This window comes from Salvia splendens, chromosome 6 (genome assembly GCF_004379255.2).
Source record: "Salvia splendens isolate huo1 chromosome 6, SspV2, whole genome shotgun sequence".
Lineage (NCBI taxonomy): Eukaryota > Viridiplantae > Streptophyta > Magnoliopsida > Lamiales > Lamiaceae > Salvia > Salvia splendens.
The window spans coordinates 14,498,005-14,514,709 of record NC_056037.1 but is presented as its reverse complement, the minus strand read 5'-3'; the positions used below and the strand labels follow the sequence as shown (position 1 = coordinate 14,514,709).

At 34.4% G+C, this 16,705-nt stretch overlaps 2 protein-coding genes across 2 annotated transcripts; both read right to left on the bottom strand.

Moving 5' to 3' along the window:
• Positions 1-545: 545 nt before the first annotated feature.
• Positions 546-5,838, bottom strand: LOC121806260 (uncharacterized methyltransferase At2g41040, chloroplastic). Its single transcript, XM_042206242.1, has 8 exons — positions 5,511-5,838; positions 4,801-4,901; positions 4,573-4,713; positions 2,290-2,371; positions 1,787-1,980; positions 1,535-1,646; positions 1,014-1,118; positions 546-812 (listed from the first exon to the last, which is right to left on the bottom strand). The coding sequence occupies exons 1-8, from the start codon at positions 5,661-5,663 to the stop codon at positions 684-686; spliced, it is 1,017 nt and encodes a 338-aa protein (XP_042062176.1). The 5' UTR covers positions 5,664-5,838; the 3' UTR covers positions 546-683.
• A 4,821-nt stretch (positions 5,839-10,659) lies between these two features.
• Positions 10,660-13,610, bottom strand: LOC121806549 (probable flavin-containing monooxygenase 1). The gene is made up of 4 exons (XM_042206633.1): positions 13,109-13,610; positions 12,088-12,325; positions 11,649-11,824; positions 10,660-11,406 (listed from the first exon to the last, which is right to left on the bottom strand). The coding sequence occupies exons 1-4, from the start codon at positions 13,544-13,546 to the stop codon at positions 10,690-10,692; spliced, it is 1,569 nt and encodes a 522-aa protein (XP_042062567.1). The 5' UTR covers positions 13,547-13,610; the 3' UTR covers positions 10,660-10,689.
• Between the last annotated feature and the right edge of the window lie 3,095 nt (positions 13,611-16,705).

The following is a 16,705-nucleotide window of genomic DNA, read 5'->3' as shown; positions in this document are numbered from 1 at the left end:
CACAAAGAGTTATTGAATCTTGAATACTTGAAACAAACAAAGATATACAAATTTCATTTGTTTATCGCTTAATTGAATTCTTATTATACTTATCTATACTGCATCTACTGAAATTGTGTTTTTGTAATGAAATTCATCAATACAGACCATTAATGAAGAATTTTGTGTTTTCAAAATATAAATATTTATAGAAGTCACTTATGGCGATCAATAAACAATGGTGTTACTTGAATACAAAGTGCACTCAACTAAAAGAGAAAATACAGTTCAAGTAATATAGCTCAACCTCATATACATCAATACATATAATATGCAGGGCATGTACACTTTAATACGAAGGTGTAAAAAAAAAGAAAATAAAAATGAAAGTAGACAAATGCTTTGTACACAAAATATTTTCCATAATATGCTTATAATTATAATCCTGAGAGAGAAATAGAAACGAGAGGCCGTTAGTATGCCCAAGAGTGATGGAATTAGACAACTATTTAGATATATATTGAGAATGAGAATGAGAATGAGAAAGAGAAAGAGAAAGAGAAAGAGAAAGAGAAGGGAACCACTTAATTACCTCCTACAATTTTTTTTTATAATAGTTACAACGTTGGCTAGATTTGGGTGCACCCCTATACAGTTTACATACACATACATTTGGGAAGAAAAGAACAGAACAATGCAAGAAATCAAGGTTTCTGTGCAGAGAACATGATAAAAGACTGCTCAACTTTCTTGGTGTAATTAATGAGCCCACACGAGATGCATAGGTCCTCAATCTCCTCCTCTGTCAGGTAGTTATAATTCCTTGTGTTTCTCTGCCAAAACAAAACAGAAACATATTTCAGCAGAAAGCATGCAAATCGATACTAAAGTTCATTACGACGTTAGGCATTTCTGTTTCAAACTTAACATTAGAGATTTCAGTGCTCCTAGCAACCACGCAGAATGAAAATCCACATCCCTAACCCTTTTCATTAGAGCATGTTAGGAATATGCATCATTATAAAATGGATAACCTGTCTGAAAGGCCTTAAGAAAGTAGGAGTTGATGAAGTGACTCGAAGGAAAGTACTTCCAACAAAAATACCACCACTTCGCATTATCCGATTTATCTCAGCAACCTACACACGGTAGCAAAATGTAGTAACGAATCATACATCAAATGGAAACTTACTCATGCCAGAATCTATATATATCATCTAAGATTAAGATCAACTCCAAGAAGCTAAGGAAAGGCAAATGGAACTTGTTCCATGGATACTTATTTGTCCACATGCTTATCGAAAAATGAAGTTTCATCAAGTATTTCCCTGATTGTCCATTAACAAGTTTTCAATCACATTACAGAATGCATGAGTTCAATCACAACGGGGCCTACTTTACCCTCATCAGTTACCCCCCCTCCCTCCCCGCAATTCTGGGAATAAGAAACACACACACACACTCACACACAAAGAAGCAGTTGAATGAGCAAGAATACAAAAGAAAATTCTCGTCTGAAACAGTTGGAGAATTGAGACGTCCTAAAACAACGTACTGCATTTGAAGGAGATGGCCAGCAATGTAAGGCTGCACCAGCATGAACAGTATCAACTGAACCAGATGAAAAAGGAAGCCTTGAAACATCAGCTCTCACAAGGGCAATATCCCTGCCCAGTTCCAATCAAAATTTGGTCAAATTGTTTAGTTTAAGGGATACAAAGTCCTAAATGAGCTGAACGAAAATGTTTCAAGTATCCACATTCTAGTCAGTAAATATAAAGAGGTAACTGAGGAGAGAAATGCTCACGAGCTTAAGATAGTTTCATCATTTTTTATGAAATCATAACATTGGCGAAGCATATTTTCAGAAAAATCAAGCGCAACGACTCTTGAATAAGCCCCTGATTTCGCAAATTTTCTGGAAAACAAACCACTGCCACAACTCACATCTACCAGCACTCCACCTTTAGCTGGTTTAAAGTACTCCTGAGCCATAGTGAACTGTACATAATTTCAAAAGACAGATCGGCAAAAATCAGCTAGATTTGTAGTTTGGCCCAGCATATGCAATATGAGCAGGAAAAAAATGTGCCCGCACGGGCTTAACTCAGTTGGTTCCTGGGTGGTAGATTGTCCCTAAGCAGGAAAAAAATGTTAATGTGTTACAATGAATTTTAAAATCCAACAGGAGAATTCAAAATACCAAGATACTGTGCTCATCCTTTTATTAATGCACTTTAAGAAAAAGTTCATGAAAGTCATCCAATTTTCCAGATTTAAGCTCTGTGCAGCATAAATATAGTACTTTACCTCTTCATCGGGGCCAGGGAAACCACTGCGGTTAAAGTTTTGGCGCCAGCCCCTCTCATATACGAACGAAACAAGTGGACTCCTGGAAAATGCGAGGACACCAACATCAAGTTTGAAAACCTAACCCATATGATACATACAAATTTCGCACTAACAAAAATCAAGTGTCCATATTTAACTAAATAAGTATACAAAATTCCAGGAAATTGATTTAATGTTCTGAAGGGATCAACTTCAGTACGCTTGTTGCAGGGAGGAAGGAGGAAATTTAACGTCTCATGTCATCTAATAAGGTTTCTAAACCATGGCCGGACGAAAAACCTCAAATGGTATGCTTTCTGCAGTAAACCCCATCAAACAAGACAGGACTTCCGGAAAAACCATTGAGACCCTGCAAATCAGAAGAGGAGTAGCCAGATATAATAGATATACACGTATTGCCTCATTTGGTGGGGCTAAAGCAAGTCCCTCCAGTAAAGAGAAGATAAGTTCTCAAATTCTATTTAGTACTCCTAGTGGTTCTCTTGTGCACATAGGGTGCCAATTCTGCTACCTTATGAAGATTACATCACATGACCAGACATTGCTAAATGAAATGCAAGATTCTAATCTACTGTAGGAAAAATACTAAATAAAAAATTTATTTGAGTTCATAGCTCCACATAAAGTATACGGAGACAATGGCACAAAGAGCTACTCCGAAGCAGTCATTTCACAATCAATAAAATAGTATGTGGGAAAATAAATCATCGGCATAACACTTTAAACAGTTATGAATCACACTCGCAACACCAATATATATATATATATATATACATATACATATATATATATATAGGGATGTATTCATTTCCTTTTTGTATCTTTTGTTCTTTGTTCTTTTTAATTTCAGCCCCACGATTTTGTCATCCGACGGTTAGATTGGTGCCACGTGTCATTTAATAATGCAGATTTTCAGTTGAATAATGCACACCGACTAATAATGCATTATAGTGTAATAATGCAGATTTTCAGTTGAATAATGCACACCGACTAATAATGCATTATAGTGTAATAATGCAGATTTTCAGTTGAATAATGCACACCGACTAATAATGCACCATTATAGTGTAATAATGCAGATCATCTGGACCGTTGATGAATGAGATCTAACGGCCCATATTAAGAAGAATAAAGGATCTAAGGGATGAATAGGAGAATAACGCCCCTATATATATATGTTAGTATGCCTTGAATCTGTTTCCTAATTGTGATAGGATTATGTTTCCGAATTGGGATAGGATCTCATGTGTGCCTATTTATATGGGAGTATGACACATAATTCTGTGATCTGAGATCCAATTTGAAATCTGCAGCTATGTAATTCTGTAATCTGTAGCTATGAGATCTGAAATTTGTAGCCATAATCTGAAAACACTCTGAATAAAATTTGTTCTTCGTTCCTGTCCGTGGATGTAGCCAATTGGCGAACCTCGTAAATTTGTGTCTTCTTTACGTTTCTGTTTATCTTGATTACACAATTACTCTATTATGTCACAACAAACTGGTATCAGAGCCTGGTTTTCGGACTAGGGTTTTGAATTCCGCATCTGTTAGGATTCTGTGTTAATCGATCAAAATGTCTGCTCTGAACGTGAAGGTCGACAAATTCACTGGGAGAAATAGTTTCGGTTTATGGCAAATCTGAGGCAAGAAAGGAGAAGTTTGGTATCTGGCATTGTAATGATGCATCTGCAAGGGAAAATTCAAGTCAAGGTGGAGATTTGTTAGTATGTCTTGAATCTGTTTCCTAATTGGGATAGGATTATGTTTCTGAATGGGGATAGGATCTCATATGTGCCTATTTATGGTGAAGATTTGTTAGTATGCCTTGAATCTGTTTCCTAATTGGGATATGATTATGTTTCCGAATTGGGATAAGATCTCATGTGTGCCTATTTATGTGAGAGTAGGACACATAATTCAGTGATTTGAGATCCAATCTGAAATCTGTAGCTATGTAATTCTGTAATCTGTAGATATGAGATCTGAAATTTGTAGTCATAATCTGAAAACACTCTGAATAAAATTTGTTCTTCGTTCCTGTACGTGGATGTAGCCAATTGGCGAACCACGTAAATCTGTCTTCTTTACGTTTCTGTTTATCTTGATTACACAATTACTCTATTATGTCCCAACAATATATATATATATATATATATATATATATATATATATATATATATATATAAAAGTAAAATAATGGATTAGGACACGATGGTAAGAGGATAATGCGTAGTACACCTGAATAGCTCAGTCCCAGCTGGTTGGAACTCATTATACTCCTTTGTTCCAGAAGTAACAGTAAGATCAAGATACATGTTCTTGCTCGAGTAAGACTTGTTGCATGCCCTACACTTGAAAGCAGACCTATAAATTGCTTGCCTGCATCATCGTGGACTTGAGTTAGAACAATCATGGCTCAACACATCATGCTGAAAAGCTTGGTCATATAAAAAAAAATAAACTTACAAGTTGAATCCTGAAGGGCCTTTTCGTACCAAAGGTTCGTAACAAATTGGACAAGCAAACAAGTCCACATAGGAAGTATCTCGGACTTCAGTGGTTGATTCCTGGTAAGCACAGCTAGTCTCAATATATTTAGCACAATGACACTAACCTCAGAGAGATGCACTTTCCTTCACAACGTGAGATCAGATTGTTCAACATAAGTTAACTTAAACAAGTGTTTGAACAAGAAATTCCATTTAGACTTCTCTACTATCATTTGATTCATTTTCCTTCTCCAAAAACGAAAAACTTCTCTATTTCTTTAACTTACATCCTTAACAAATCAAGACATTTTCATGCCAGTTAATGTTGACAAGACCTACTAGCTTGAAAATGCGTCCACATATACATCAAATCATTTATCTTAACAGTTCTCCCCCTTTTATCATTCTTTAAACATTTTACATTACCACAATTAGAAGATAGATTTCCAGAGCCTAAAATAAAACCAAACACAAGTTTCCACCTCCAATAGATGCAAAGAGTATATCACGATTCATGCATACAAGGTTCAGTTTTAAAAATTGAATGTGCTAATCGACATCTAATAAACCGAAACCAGAAAATCATTTTTCGATTGATCATTTCCGAGATGCGCGCTTCCCGCCACTACACAAACACACACTAAGAGACGCACATAAACAATAAAAGGAGTGAGGAAAGAGACGCACGGGCTCCAGAGCAACTGCAGAGCTTGCTCGAATTCTCGCACGAGAGGAGCGGCGGGGAGGATGGAGCTGAGGATTACGAAAAGGGCTTTGATTCATGCGAAAGGAAGCATAATAGTGGTGGAGGCGGAGAGAGGGCTGTGCAGCGACGGCCATAACTCAGGGCTGACGGCGGTGGCGCGCTTCGGTCTTTGATGAATCTCGTTGTGACGTGTATATGTAGATACACAGGCCTATATATATCGGTGATTTCAGCACAGAGAGGAGAAGTATAGGAAATTTCTGGGTGGTTTTTTTCTTCATTTTCTGTGAATTGAAAAAATTGTGTGGACAGATATATTCATTATAAAATGATTTTAATTCTCCACTTCGTGGATTTATACCTGCCGGTTGATCAGATTGGAGTGACACTTTTTTTTTAATTCATAAAAAAAATGAATAAATAGTTGAATTTCTTATTGCTATAAACAACTCTTTTCGAATTTCTTATTGTTATATTCATATAGTATTTTCGATGTAGATATTGCTTAGATATTCAACTAATACTAGTAAATTAATGATCCGACTAGAAACATAAATTTCAATAATTTTGAACAAATAGTAGCATATAATAAATATGATGATGAAGTGATAACGCAAATATCAATATAGTTTTACAATAGTAAAATATGAATTAAAATGATACTCCAAAACCATAGAGTTTTAGCTTCATTTCAGGTTTGGCAGCCAACGATACTATTTCTGAGGCCGCAAAACAGACTCATAACGTGACCATCTACAGAGCCTCCGTCGACAACCATGGTAGTGTGTTCGATCCTAGCTCCCAAGCCAATGTCGACAACCAGCACTCCCAACACATTGAAAAAACCTGACATTTTCTAAATTTTGGAAAATAAGCTCAATTTTTATACTACTCGTAATACTTTTTAATTTTTGTTGGCTTTTCGAACAATTGCATGCCTTTCAATTTAAAGTGTTTTCGAGTAATGAGCTGCAATTTAATTGAAACAACAAATTTGATACGCTACTCCACACAACAAAATTAAATAGGAGTATAATTTTTTTTTTTTATACTTGATAGATTATTAAATAAAATTTTATTTCTCTTGGTAGTTGGTACGATACTCCGGATATTATCAAGCGGATTCTAGATTATTCATTAAATAAAATTTATTATGGAGCTCGAATATTAAATTTTGCACAACAAAATTGATATTCTACTCCGGGCAACACAATTAATTGGGAGATAAAATTGATAAAATTATGAGTACTATAGTAGTATTTGAATTTTGAGTTTGAATTAAATTTAAACAATTTTAATTTGATACGGCTGAAAACAACATAGTTTATGAGCTAGAATTAAATTTGAATAAAAATTTTGATTTGAAAGACCCAACAAGTATATGGAGAAAACGAGTGCATATTTGCTATTCACGGCAATTCCAAAATGAGGATGAAATCAAAACAATGGAATTCTTCTTCACACATTATTAATTAGGGATATTGGCCCATGAAACTTTTAATACGTTGTGTTTTTCCCGCGAACTTTATCCGAACTTGTTATTATCCACCAACAAAAAAATCCAGCTATATTAATGGATTGAAGAACAATTTTGGAGGATGTATTTCAAGAAAAACTATCATCAAAGATTGAAGAACTTGAAGCTCTCGAAGTTGTTGTCGAGAAATTACGGGAAAAAACCGTATCATGATATTATTTGTCATAATTTTTTCGCCAGTGGGAAATAACAAACTAAGGTAAAGTTTGTAATATATTTTGCCAAGTTTAAAATTCATGCGAAAAATCCAAGTTTTTAAAATTTTATTATACTAAGAGTAGGGATGTCAATCGGGCCAGCCCACCGGGTTTCGGGCCAACCCTATTCGGGTTGCGGGTCAATTGGGTGCGGGCTAATCGGGCTGTTATTTTTCCGGGTTATAAAAGTTCAACCGTAACCCTAAAAGCTCGGGTTTCGGGCTAGCCCATCGGGTTAATCGGGTTGCTATCGATAAAATTAACATGCGATCAATCCAATAAATAATGGTGAAAATTAGTTATATTTATCAAATGTAAAATATTTAATTATTATAAATTTGAGATATATGCTTAAACTCAAACATAAACATGATCAAATACTAATATTTGAAATTTATGCAAAATAAAACATAAACAAGAAATTTTAAAGCATGTTTAGAAATTTAAATATATTTTTAGTGAATTTGAAGTTTCTAATTCATTTATCTATTATTATATTAATAAAAACTTAATATATAATTTATATATTTAATATATAAAATAGAAAGTTATTTTTTCAGTAATCTATATTATAAATAATCAATGAAGTGTCGAATTAGAGTAAAACAAATAGAACAATATAAATTTTATCGGGTTTCCGGGCTAGCCCATCGGGTTTTCGGGTCTGGCCCTAACGGGTTGCAGGTTAATCGGGTGCGGGCTAATCGGGCTGTAATTTTATCGGGCTAGAAATTTTCAGCCCTAACCCTATAAATTTGGCGGGCTATTCGGGCCAGCCCACGGGTTGCGGGCTAAATTGACATCCCTAACTAAGAGCCAATATCCCTATTAATTATAAGCACATACGAGTATTTGTCGAAATTGTAATTAAGCGTTTCCGTTCAGTTTTGGATTTGAACAAATCAATTAATTATTTGTTGGCATGTATTAATCATTTCTAAATACACACTTAATTATACATCGTCTTTTAATCAGGGATGTCTAGCAGATCAACTCGTTGGTTTATGGGTTAGACTTTTTTGAATTGTGGGCCAATCAAGTGTGAGCTAATCGTTACTATACTTTATTGGTTTCAAACTATAATTTCAACTATATATAATCATAATAATTCAGAATTTCGAAATAGCCAGCATAATCAGACGAAATGCTAAAGATGAAAATCAAAATGAATAATTTTAATACTTAAACATCTCATATTTACACTTTATCCGTCCCTTAAGAATATGCACTATTTTTTTTAATTCATCCCACAAGAATATGCACTTTCTAATTTTAGAAAGTCTTTTATTTCTAATAAGGTGAGACACATTCTCCCCTAACAATACTTTATTTATCTTTTCTCTCTACCTCTCTCTTACTTCACTAATTTTACATTAAAACCCGTGTCGACTCCAAAGTGCATATTCTTTGGAGACGGAAGGAATATTATATAAACATATAAAATATGTATTCAATGTTTTCAGAAAATATACTCCAATATTTTATGTCTTTTTAGACTACATCACTTTATACTAGTGTACACTCGTGGACGGACCATTAATTTATTTTTAAGTTAGTTTTAAACTTTTAAAAATAAACAATATCCACATGAAAGCACTTAGCTCCAACATATATATCAAGTTTTTTTGTTTGTTTGTAACTAAATTAGACCTACCTTCTCCGTTAATTGACAATTATTTTAAAAATTGTGATAAGGGAAGAACCCTTATTAAGTGAAGAAGATAAAAGAAAGCCGCGAGAAAACCGAGCCTCGTCGATCAATCTGGAGAGACTAGAATTGTATGCGGAAAAAGTAAACAAAACAAAAAACAAATAATTATGATTTCATTGATTGATTGAAGAAAATAAAAATATCCCTATTTATAATACTAATACTAACTTATTGAGCAAGACAATCAAAACATGTAAAAGATATGCAATCACTAAATTATCTAATTAAATCATGCAACTAAATAATAATGCAAGATATGAAATTGATATGGAATACTGAACGTATCAAATTGTTAAAAAAAATATCAGTTACTGCTTTACTGCTTTGACATTTTTCTCAGTCGGTCAATTATATAATTCCACGAAAATCATGAAAAGTTGTGGGATTGGCTAAGATTTGACAAAAAAATCATGATTTTTTTAATAATTTGCCATAATTAATAAACAATAATAATTTGTCAAATAATTAATATATAATTAACAATCCTAGAATATCTCTACTATTAGATCCTGCCATATGAAACAAAGAAATAAAACAACTACAGTACTCTATATACAGCGCATAAATTCAGATCGAACTGAATCATTGATCATTAGCAAATCCGTAAATAGTTCGTACCGCTTGAACGTGATGATTCAATGCGAAACCCGAAGCGAAATAAAGCACGTGAAATCCTATCATGCTGTCTCAATAATTCACTATAGCAATTTATGAATATTGATCACAGCTCCAAATTTTTTCGTTTCCAGCAACATGCCAACATACAATCTCAAAGATCTGGTAGGTGAAACAAATTTTCTATATAAAATTAAGTGTTTCCTAGTGCCATAAGATTGGGGCTGGGAATCGGTTCGGTTCTAACCGAACCGAAAAGTCGGTTAACCGACTCCCCAATTTTCCGAAAACAAAGAACCGGAACCGAATTGGGAAAAAAAAATAACAAGTTGTTGTCGGGATTCGATCCCTAGTCAATGTGTGAGAAAAATGGCCAGCCTACCACTTACGCTACAATGCTCTTTGTTTTTCTTATGTTTGTAGAAATAATTATGTTTATATTTCGTATTATAAATTAAAAATAATGTTTTGAATAGGGAAATAATAAAAGAATTTTGGAGGGAAAATAAATAATAGAAATTGGGGAATTTTAATTTCGGTTCCCTCGGTTCTTTCGGGTATAATCGATCATGGCTTCAAACGGAAACCGAAACCGAACTGATAACCGACTAACTAAATTTTTCGGTTCGGTTATCGGTTAACCGACTAACCGATGACCGAATTCCCAGCCCTATAAGATAAAGAGAAAACAATTTAGCCGTAGACATTAGGGAACACACGTACGCAGTCGACATTACGGGCCCGACTCGAATTTGAGCCATCATGGGCCCCGTTCAATCTGGGAGCTTGTTTGGTTAGTAGTTTGATATTGTCCGCTTTGTGACAAGCCCACACAGATTTGTTTTTGGATTACTCCCAAAAAAAAGCCTCAGGGTTGGATATGAATTATTTACACCTTCCAACTTATCCTAGATCCCCGATATGGGATGAGTTTGTACTCAACAAAAATAACCATACTGTTGCAGAATTTTTATTGTATAGTTTTTTATTGACCATAATTTGGTGCAGAGTAGTAACAACAATACAAATAATAATAATAATAATAATAATAATAATAATAATAATAATAATAATAATAATAATAATAATAATAATAATAATCAAGAAGCAGCTGGAGTTATTCCATTGTAATCCGGCAACCCATAGGGCTGAAACATCTCCGTAAAAAAGCCCTTCTTCCTCCTCGGATTCGCCCCAATGTCTCTACAAAGTTGATCATTATACCATATATGCAATCCAGCAATACATGCTCTTCTATACTTGCCATTGGCCGCGTATCTCTTCATATACTCGTCCCACATCTTGATGTCCTTCTCCATCTCCTCCATCCTCGGCAGCTGCACCGTCTCATCGAGGAGGCACGCCAACCATTTGCACCTCATCTCTATCGAGTACAGATTCGAGGCCGATTCAGAGTATCCTATCGCCGCCACCCCCGGTATTCTCGGGTGGACTATCTGTCTGTAGAGAGGGATGGTGGAGTCTCGAGATCCCGCGATGTGGTTCCGGAATATGGGAGATTTGAAGATGTTCGCGAGCTTCTCGTCGCCTTTGTACCCGGTTGCGAAGATGACTACGTCTGCTTTTATGTGATCATCGTTGTCGATGATGAGGCCGTCTTTGCAGAAGGTGAGGTTTTGTGATTTTTGCAGGACGATGCTCCCGTTTTCGACCTTGTCGTAGAATGTCTCCGGGAGCATGTATATCTGGCAGGCCGCGATCTCGTCGAGAAACCTCTCTTTCGGAACCATTCCGTACTTTTTCAAGGGGAGTTTCCATCGGATGTAGCTCTCCACGAACTTGCTAATCACCCATCGCTACTTATAACAAAATTAGAGATGCAATTACTCGCGTTAGAATGTTTTAATTTTTTTTTGGGACGCTGTCTTTTGTGTCTATTAGTTATAATTAGGACACAAATATTAAAGATATTTTATGGAATGTAGGTGATATATTTAGAAATACAAATTAATGTTTTTAATTCATTAAAAAGTATCCTTAAACATTTTTTTAGCGAATATTGGCGAGTTGAAATAAAAGGGGGAGATTGATTTATCACCAGGGGTGTTAGCAAGGTGGCGATGAGGGAGAAGAGGAGGCCTTCGCCCGGTTTATGAACCATGAGCTCGGAGAAACGGGTGGCGCAGAAGTAACCGAAGTTGATGCCCCATGGGAAGGCATCGGGGAGCGCCCAGTGCGGCGTTCTCTGGATCATGGTGCAGGGATAATCGCTTCCTGTCATGTTGGTTAGGTTGCAGATCAAAATGGAATGTTTAAATCAGCAAATTAGTACTCCACTATTTACAGTCTCATTTTAATTCAGCACGTATTTTAAGAAATTGTTTAACTTTATTGAAGAAAAATAGAAAAATTACTCAGTAGAATGTGGACCTCATTTTTATAAAGATTTAGTTGAATAAAGGGATCCACTTGCTTAGAATGAAAAAAGTTAAATGAGACTTTAAATCACAGGGGGGGAGTAGATCTAGAATTGTTACCATTAGCCATGGCGCATTCGAAAGCAGTGTCAACTGCGGTTTTGCCGGAGCCTATAATGGCTACTCTTTTGCCTTTAATGAAGTCGGTGGCGGCGGCGTTGTCCATTGCAGAGTAATCCATGGAATGCAACACTTCGCCTGAGAATATTTCAGGACCAAATCCAGCAGCAAATTTTGGGATATCGGGAAGACCACTGAATCTTCCGATGCAGATTATCACAAATTCAGCTTCATACTCCTATAATCATATTCATACATTTATTTTGAATGACAAAACATATCATAAAATAATTTAATTAAATTAAATATTTAAATAGTAGTATATGATTACACTAATAAAACGGGTAAGGATTTGTATTTCCATATATATATCATCCATACCATAGTTTAAAAATGACCTTATTCTTGATTCGCCAACTATATAGATGTGTAAACCGAATCATCTTAAAAAGTGAAAGAGTAAGATGTGGTCAAATTTGTTCCAATGTTAAAAGATGTTTTTCTTTGCATCAAAAAGTTTCAACTTAGTATGCAGGATCGTAGTAAAGAATTAATAATTCATAGCCAATCACCTTATTGAATTATTATTGCTTATTTATAAATATCCTTCAACCAAAATTCTCAAAATACCCCTAACAGAAAATTTGTTTTGTAGTATGTCCTCAATTTACATAATTTTGCACGATGATTAAAAAAAATTCATTTCATTTTCTTTTGCAGTTAACTTCTACAATAATTCTTCAATTTGTCTTATACTACAATAATCAATCAATTCAAAAAGTCTATGCTAGTTTATCCCATCAATCTTATTCATTACATTTAGCAAACTAAACACCTACTTAGGAGAAAATAGAATAAAAGAATTAAGTAAAATCACACTTCATTTGACATTTTCAACTTAAAAAAAAGTCTAATGGTTGAAAATAGCATAAGCATTAATCAATAGAGACCCTTGATATTAATTTAGGTAATCATACTATTAATTAAACAAAGCAAGAGAGGGAGAGAAAAGTAATAATACCAGAGTGGAGTTATCCTTGGAGTTGAAAACCTTGAGAATCCACTTTCGTTTAGATCCAAAAGGCTTTCCCGTTGCACCCCAAAACTCCCACGACCGCATCTCCTCTTCCGATTCCCCAACGTAATCCATGTCCATCACTTTGGAGTTGAATTTGATGTAAGGTAATAGTCCGAAGTTGTGAGCATATGATTCAAGATATTCCACCACTTTAAAGTTAGTGGGAAACATATCTTCAATAGAAGAAGGCCATCGGAAATCAGAGAACTCAAACGTGGCCTTAGCATTCTGCAGCCTCGTCGATTCAATGGTGTGATTCCACAGCCCTCCCACCTTCGCCTGCTCTTCGAAAACCACCGGAGTGAAGCCTCTCGCCGCCGCGTATTTGCAGGCCAGGAGGCCGCTAATTCCAGCGCCGATGATGGCTACTCGTTTCTCCATTCAATACCAATATATTTCAAATTTGAGTCAACTTAATTCTGTTTTAAATAAGTAGACAAGGAGAACATAGTAATAATTGAGCCATTTAAAAACAGCAATTGCATGGTCACTATATAACAATTTAAAATGGCCGTTGGTCAAGCTGGACCCAGAAAATTTTGTCTTATTGCATTACTATAATAATAATGCATGAAATATATTTTCATTCGACTCGTACTAGCGGTTGGCTTTATTCATAAAAAACAAACCTACCTTTGATGGGATTAATAAATTAAACCAGTTGGAATAGTAATACATTAATTCCCTAGTATGTAGTGTGCATGTACCAGCTTAATTATAATTTATAACTACCAGTAGAAAGTTAGCAACAATTAATACATTATTGGAATACAAGTTGAATTAAAAAAGTAGAACTATATAAAGCGTAGATCCAAATAGATATCAGCAGATATAGGCAGTCTGGTGACAGGAAGAAGTAACTTAGTAACAAAAAAAAATAACTAAAGTATTCGAATATTATAAAAAAAATATCATCGGAAAAGATTTGATTGAGAAGTCGAAGTTGAACCCGGCCTTGTTAGTTGATAATAATACTCCCTCTGTCCCAAGGAAGATGACCCCTTCCTTGGGCGACACGGAGTTTTATGCAATTTTATTTTGTGTGTTAAGTGGAGCGAGTAAAGTAATAGAGAGGGAATAAAGTAGGGATAAAGGTGTTTCTATTTATAGTAATGGGTCATCTTGAATAGGACAAACCAAAAAGGAAAGTGAGTCATCTTTAGTGGGACGGAGGGAGTAGTATATTGTAGTATTGCTTGTACCCGTTAACGTAGCAACGATGGACGCGCGTCGACCTCGGGTTGGCCCCAATCTTATACTACTCCCTTCGTCCCCTAATAGGAGTCGCTCTTTGACCGGGCACGGGTTTTAAGAAATGTAGAGAAAAATTGGTTGAAAAAGTTAGTGGAATGTATGACCCACATTTTTATATTGATTTTATAATAAAATATGAGTGTAGTGAGTTAGTGGAATGCGAGACCTACTACCATTTATGGTAAAAATGAAGAGGGACTCTTAATGGGGGACGACCCAAAATAGAAATTAACTACTCTTATTCGGGGACGGAGGGAGTATTATTTTCAGTAAATTCAAAAATGCCATCATGTGATGACATATTTTATCATTACGAAGTTGTTGTTGGCTAATGCAACAATGCATAAAAACATAGAAAATGAAATAGTAGCGTATAAAAACACACAATCTAATCAGAATATCGTGTCAGTACGTAATTATATCTTGCGACAACACGAGGATCAAATTAGACAAAATGCACAAATCAGTTTCAATCATACACCCCTGTGTATATATATATTCTTCCACTAAGGGATTAATCATGTGATGACATATTTTATCATTACGAAGTTGTTGTTGGCTAATGCAATAATGCATAAAAACATAGAAAATGAAATAGTAGCGTATAGGGATGTCAATGCAACCCGCAACCCGTGGGCTGACCCGAATAACCCGCCAAATTTATAGGGTTAGGGTTGAAAATTTCTAGCCCGATAAAATTACAACCCGATTAGCCCGCACCCGATTAACCCGCAACCCGTTAGGGTCAGACCCGAAAACCCGATGGGCTGGCCCGAAAACCCGATAAAATTTCTATTGTTCTATTTGTTTGACTCCGAATTGGACAATTTCATTGATTATTTTTATAATATAGATAACTAAAAAAATAACATTCAATTTTATATTAAACATATAAATTATATATTAAATTTTTATTAATATAATAATAAATAAATAAATAAATAAATTAGAAACTTCTAATTCATTAACAAATATTTAAATTTATAAACATGTTTTAAAACATGCTTTAAAATATTTAAATTAATGTTTTATTTTACACAAATCTCAAATATTAGTATTTGATCATGTTTGTGTTTGAGTTTTAAGTATAAATCTCAAATTTATCATAACTAAATATTTATATTTTATAAATATAACTAATTTTCGTCATTATTTATTGGATTAATCGCATGTTAATTTTATCGGTAGCAACCCGATTAACCCGCTGGGCCAGCCCGAAACTCGAGCGTTTAGGGTTAGGGTTGAACTTTTATAACCCGAAAAAATCTCAACCCGATTAGCCCGCACCCGATTGACCCGCAACCCGAGTAGGGTTGGCCCAAAACCCGGTGGGCCGGCCCGATTAACATCCCTAGTAGCGTATAAAAACACACAATCTAATCAGAATATCTTGTCACAGTACGTAATTATATCTTGCGACAACACGAGAATCAAATTAGACACGAAAATGCACAAATCAGTTTCAATCATACACCCCTGTGTATATATATATTCTTCCACAATGGATTTAACTCATTATTTAATTGCTAACTACAACTAATTTAAAATCATAAGATTTTAAAAACTTGTGGTACAATTTGCCACATGTAATTTTCATTTTTATTAATTGAATCGAAAAAGATAAAAAAACTACTAAATTAGGGTTTTGGATAAAAATATCAATATAGTGTTTCGAAAATATCAACACAATAATTTGAGAATGTCAACGTAATGCTTTGAGATTGTTAGCACATTGCTTATATTGACATTCTTCATGTATTATATTGACATATTTTATATATCATGTTGACATTTGTTGTTGTACGAAAAAATTAAAATTTTTTGAATTTTTTTTTTCAAATTTTGACATCGGAACATATGCAAGTGAGATCTCGTTAGAATCCTTATGAAATTATCTTTAATTTGATATATGTTGTGCGAAAAAATAATTTAAATCTAGAAAGTTATATGCGTTTTAAAGTTATGAGATATTTTTCAAAAGTTAGTTACAGCTAATTTGTTGTAAATTGACCTTAATACTCTTATTGACGTTTTTTGTTGATCGTATTGACATTTCAGGGCTAATGATCTAGGCTCTTAATTTGAATATTTAATGACAATTATTTAATTATAATTAGCAATTAAGTATTGAATTAACAATATAACACTACCCTTCTTCCATATATATATATATATGCTTCTCTGATATGACAATTAAACTATTTAGATTCACAGACTATTGGATTATAAATGTACATGCAGTAAATGAGGAAATCTAACTGAATCATCTCCAACCATTTATATCAA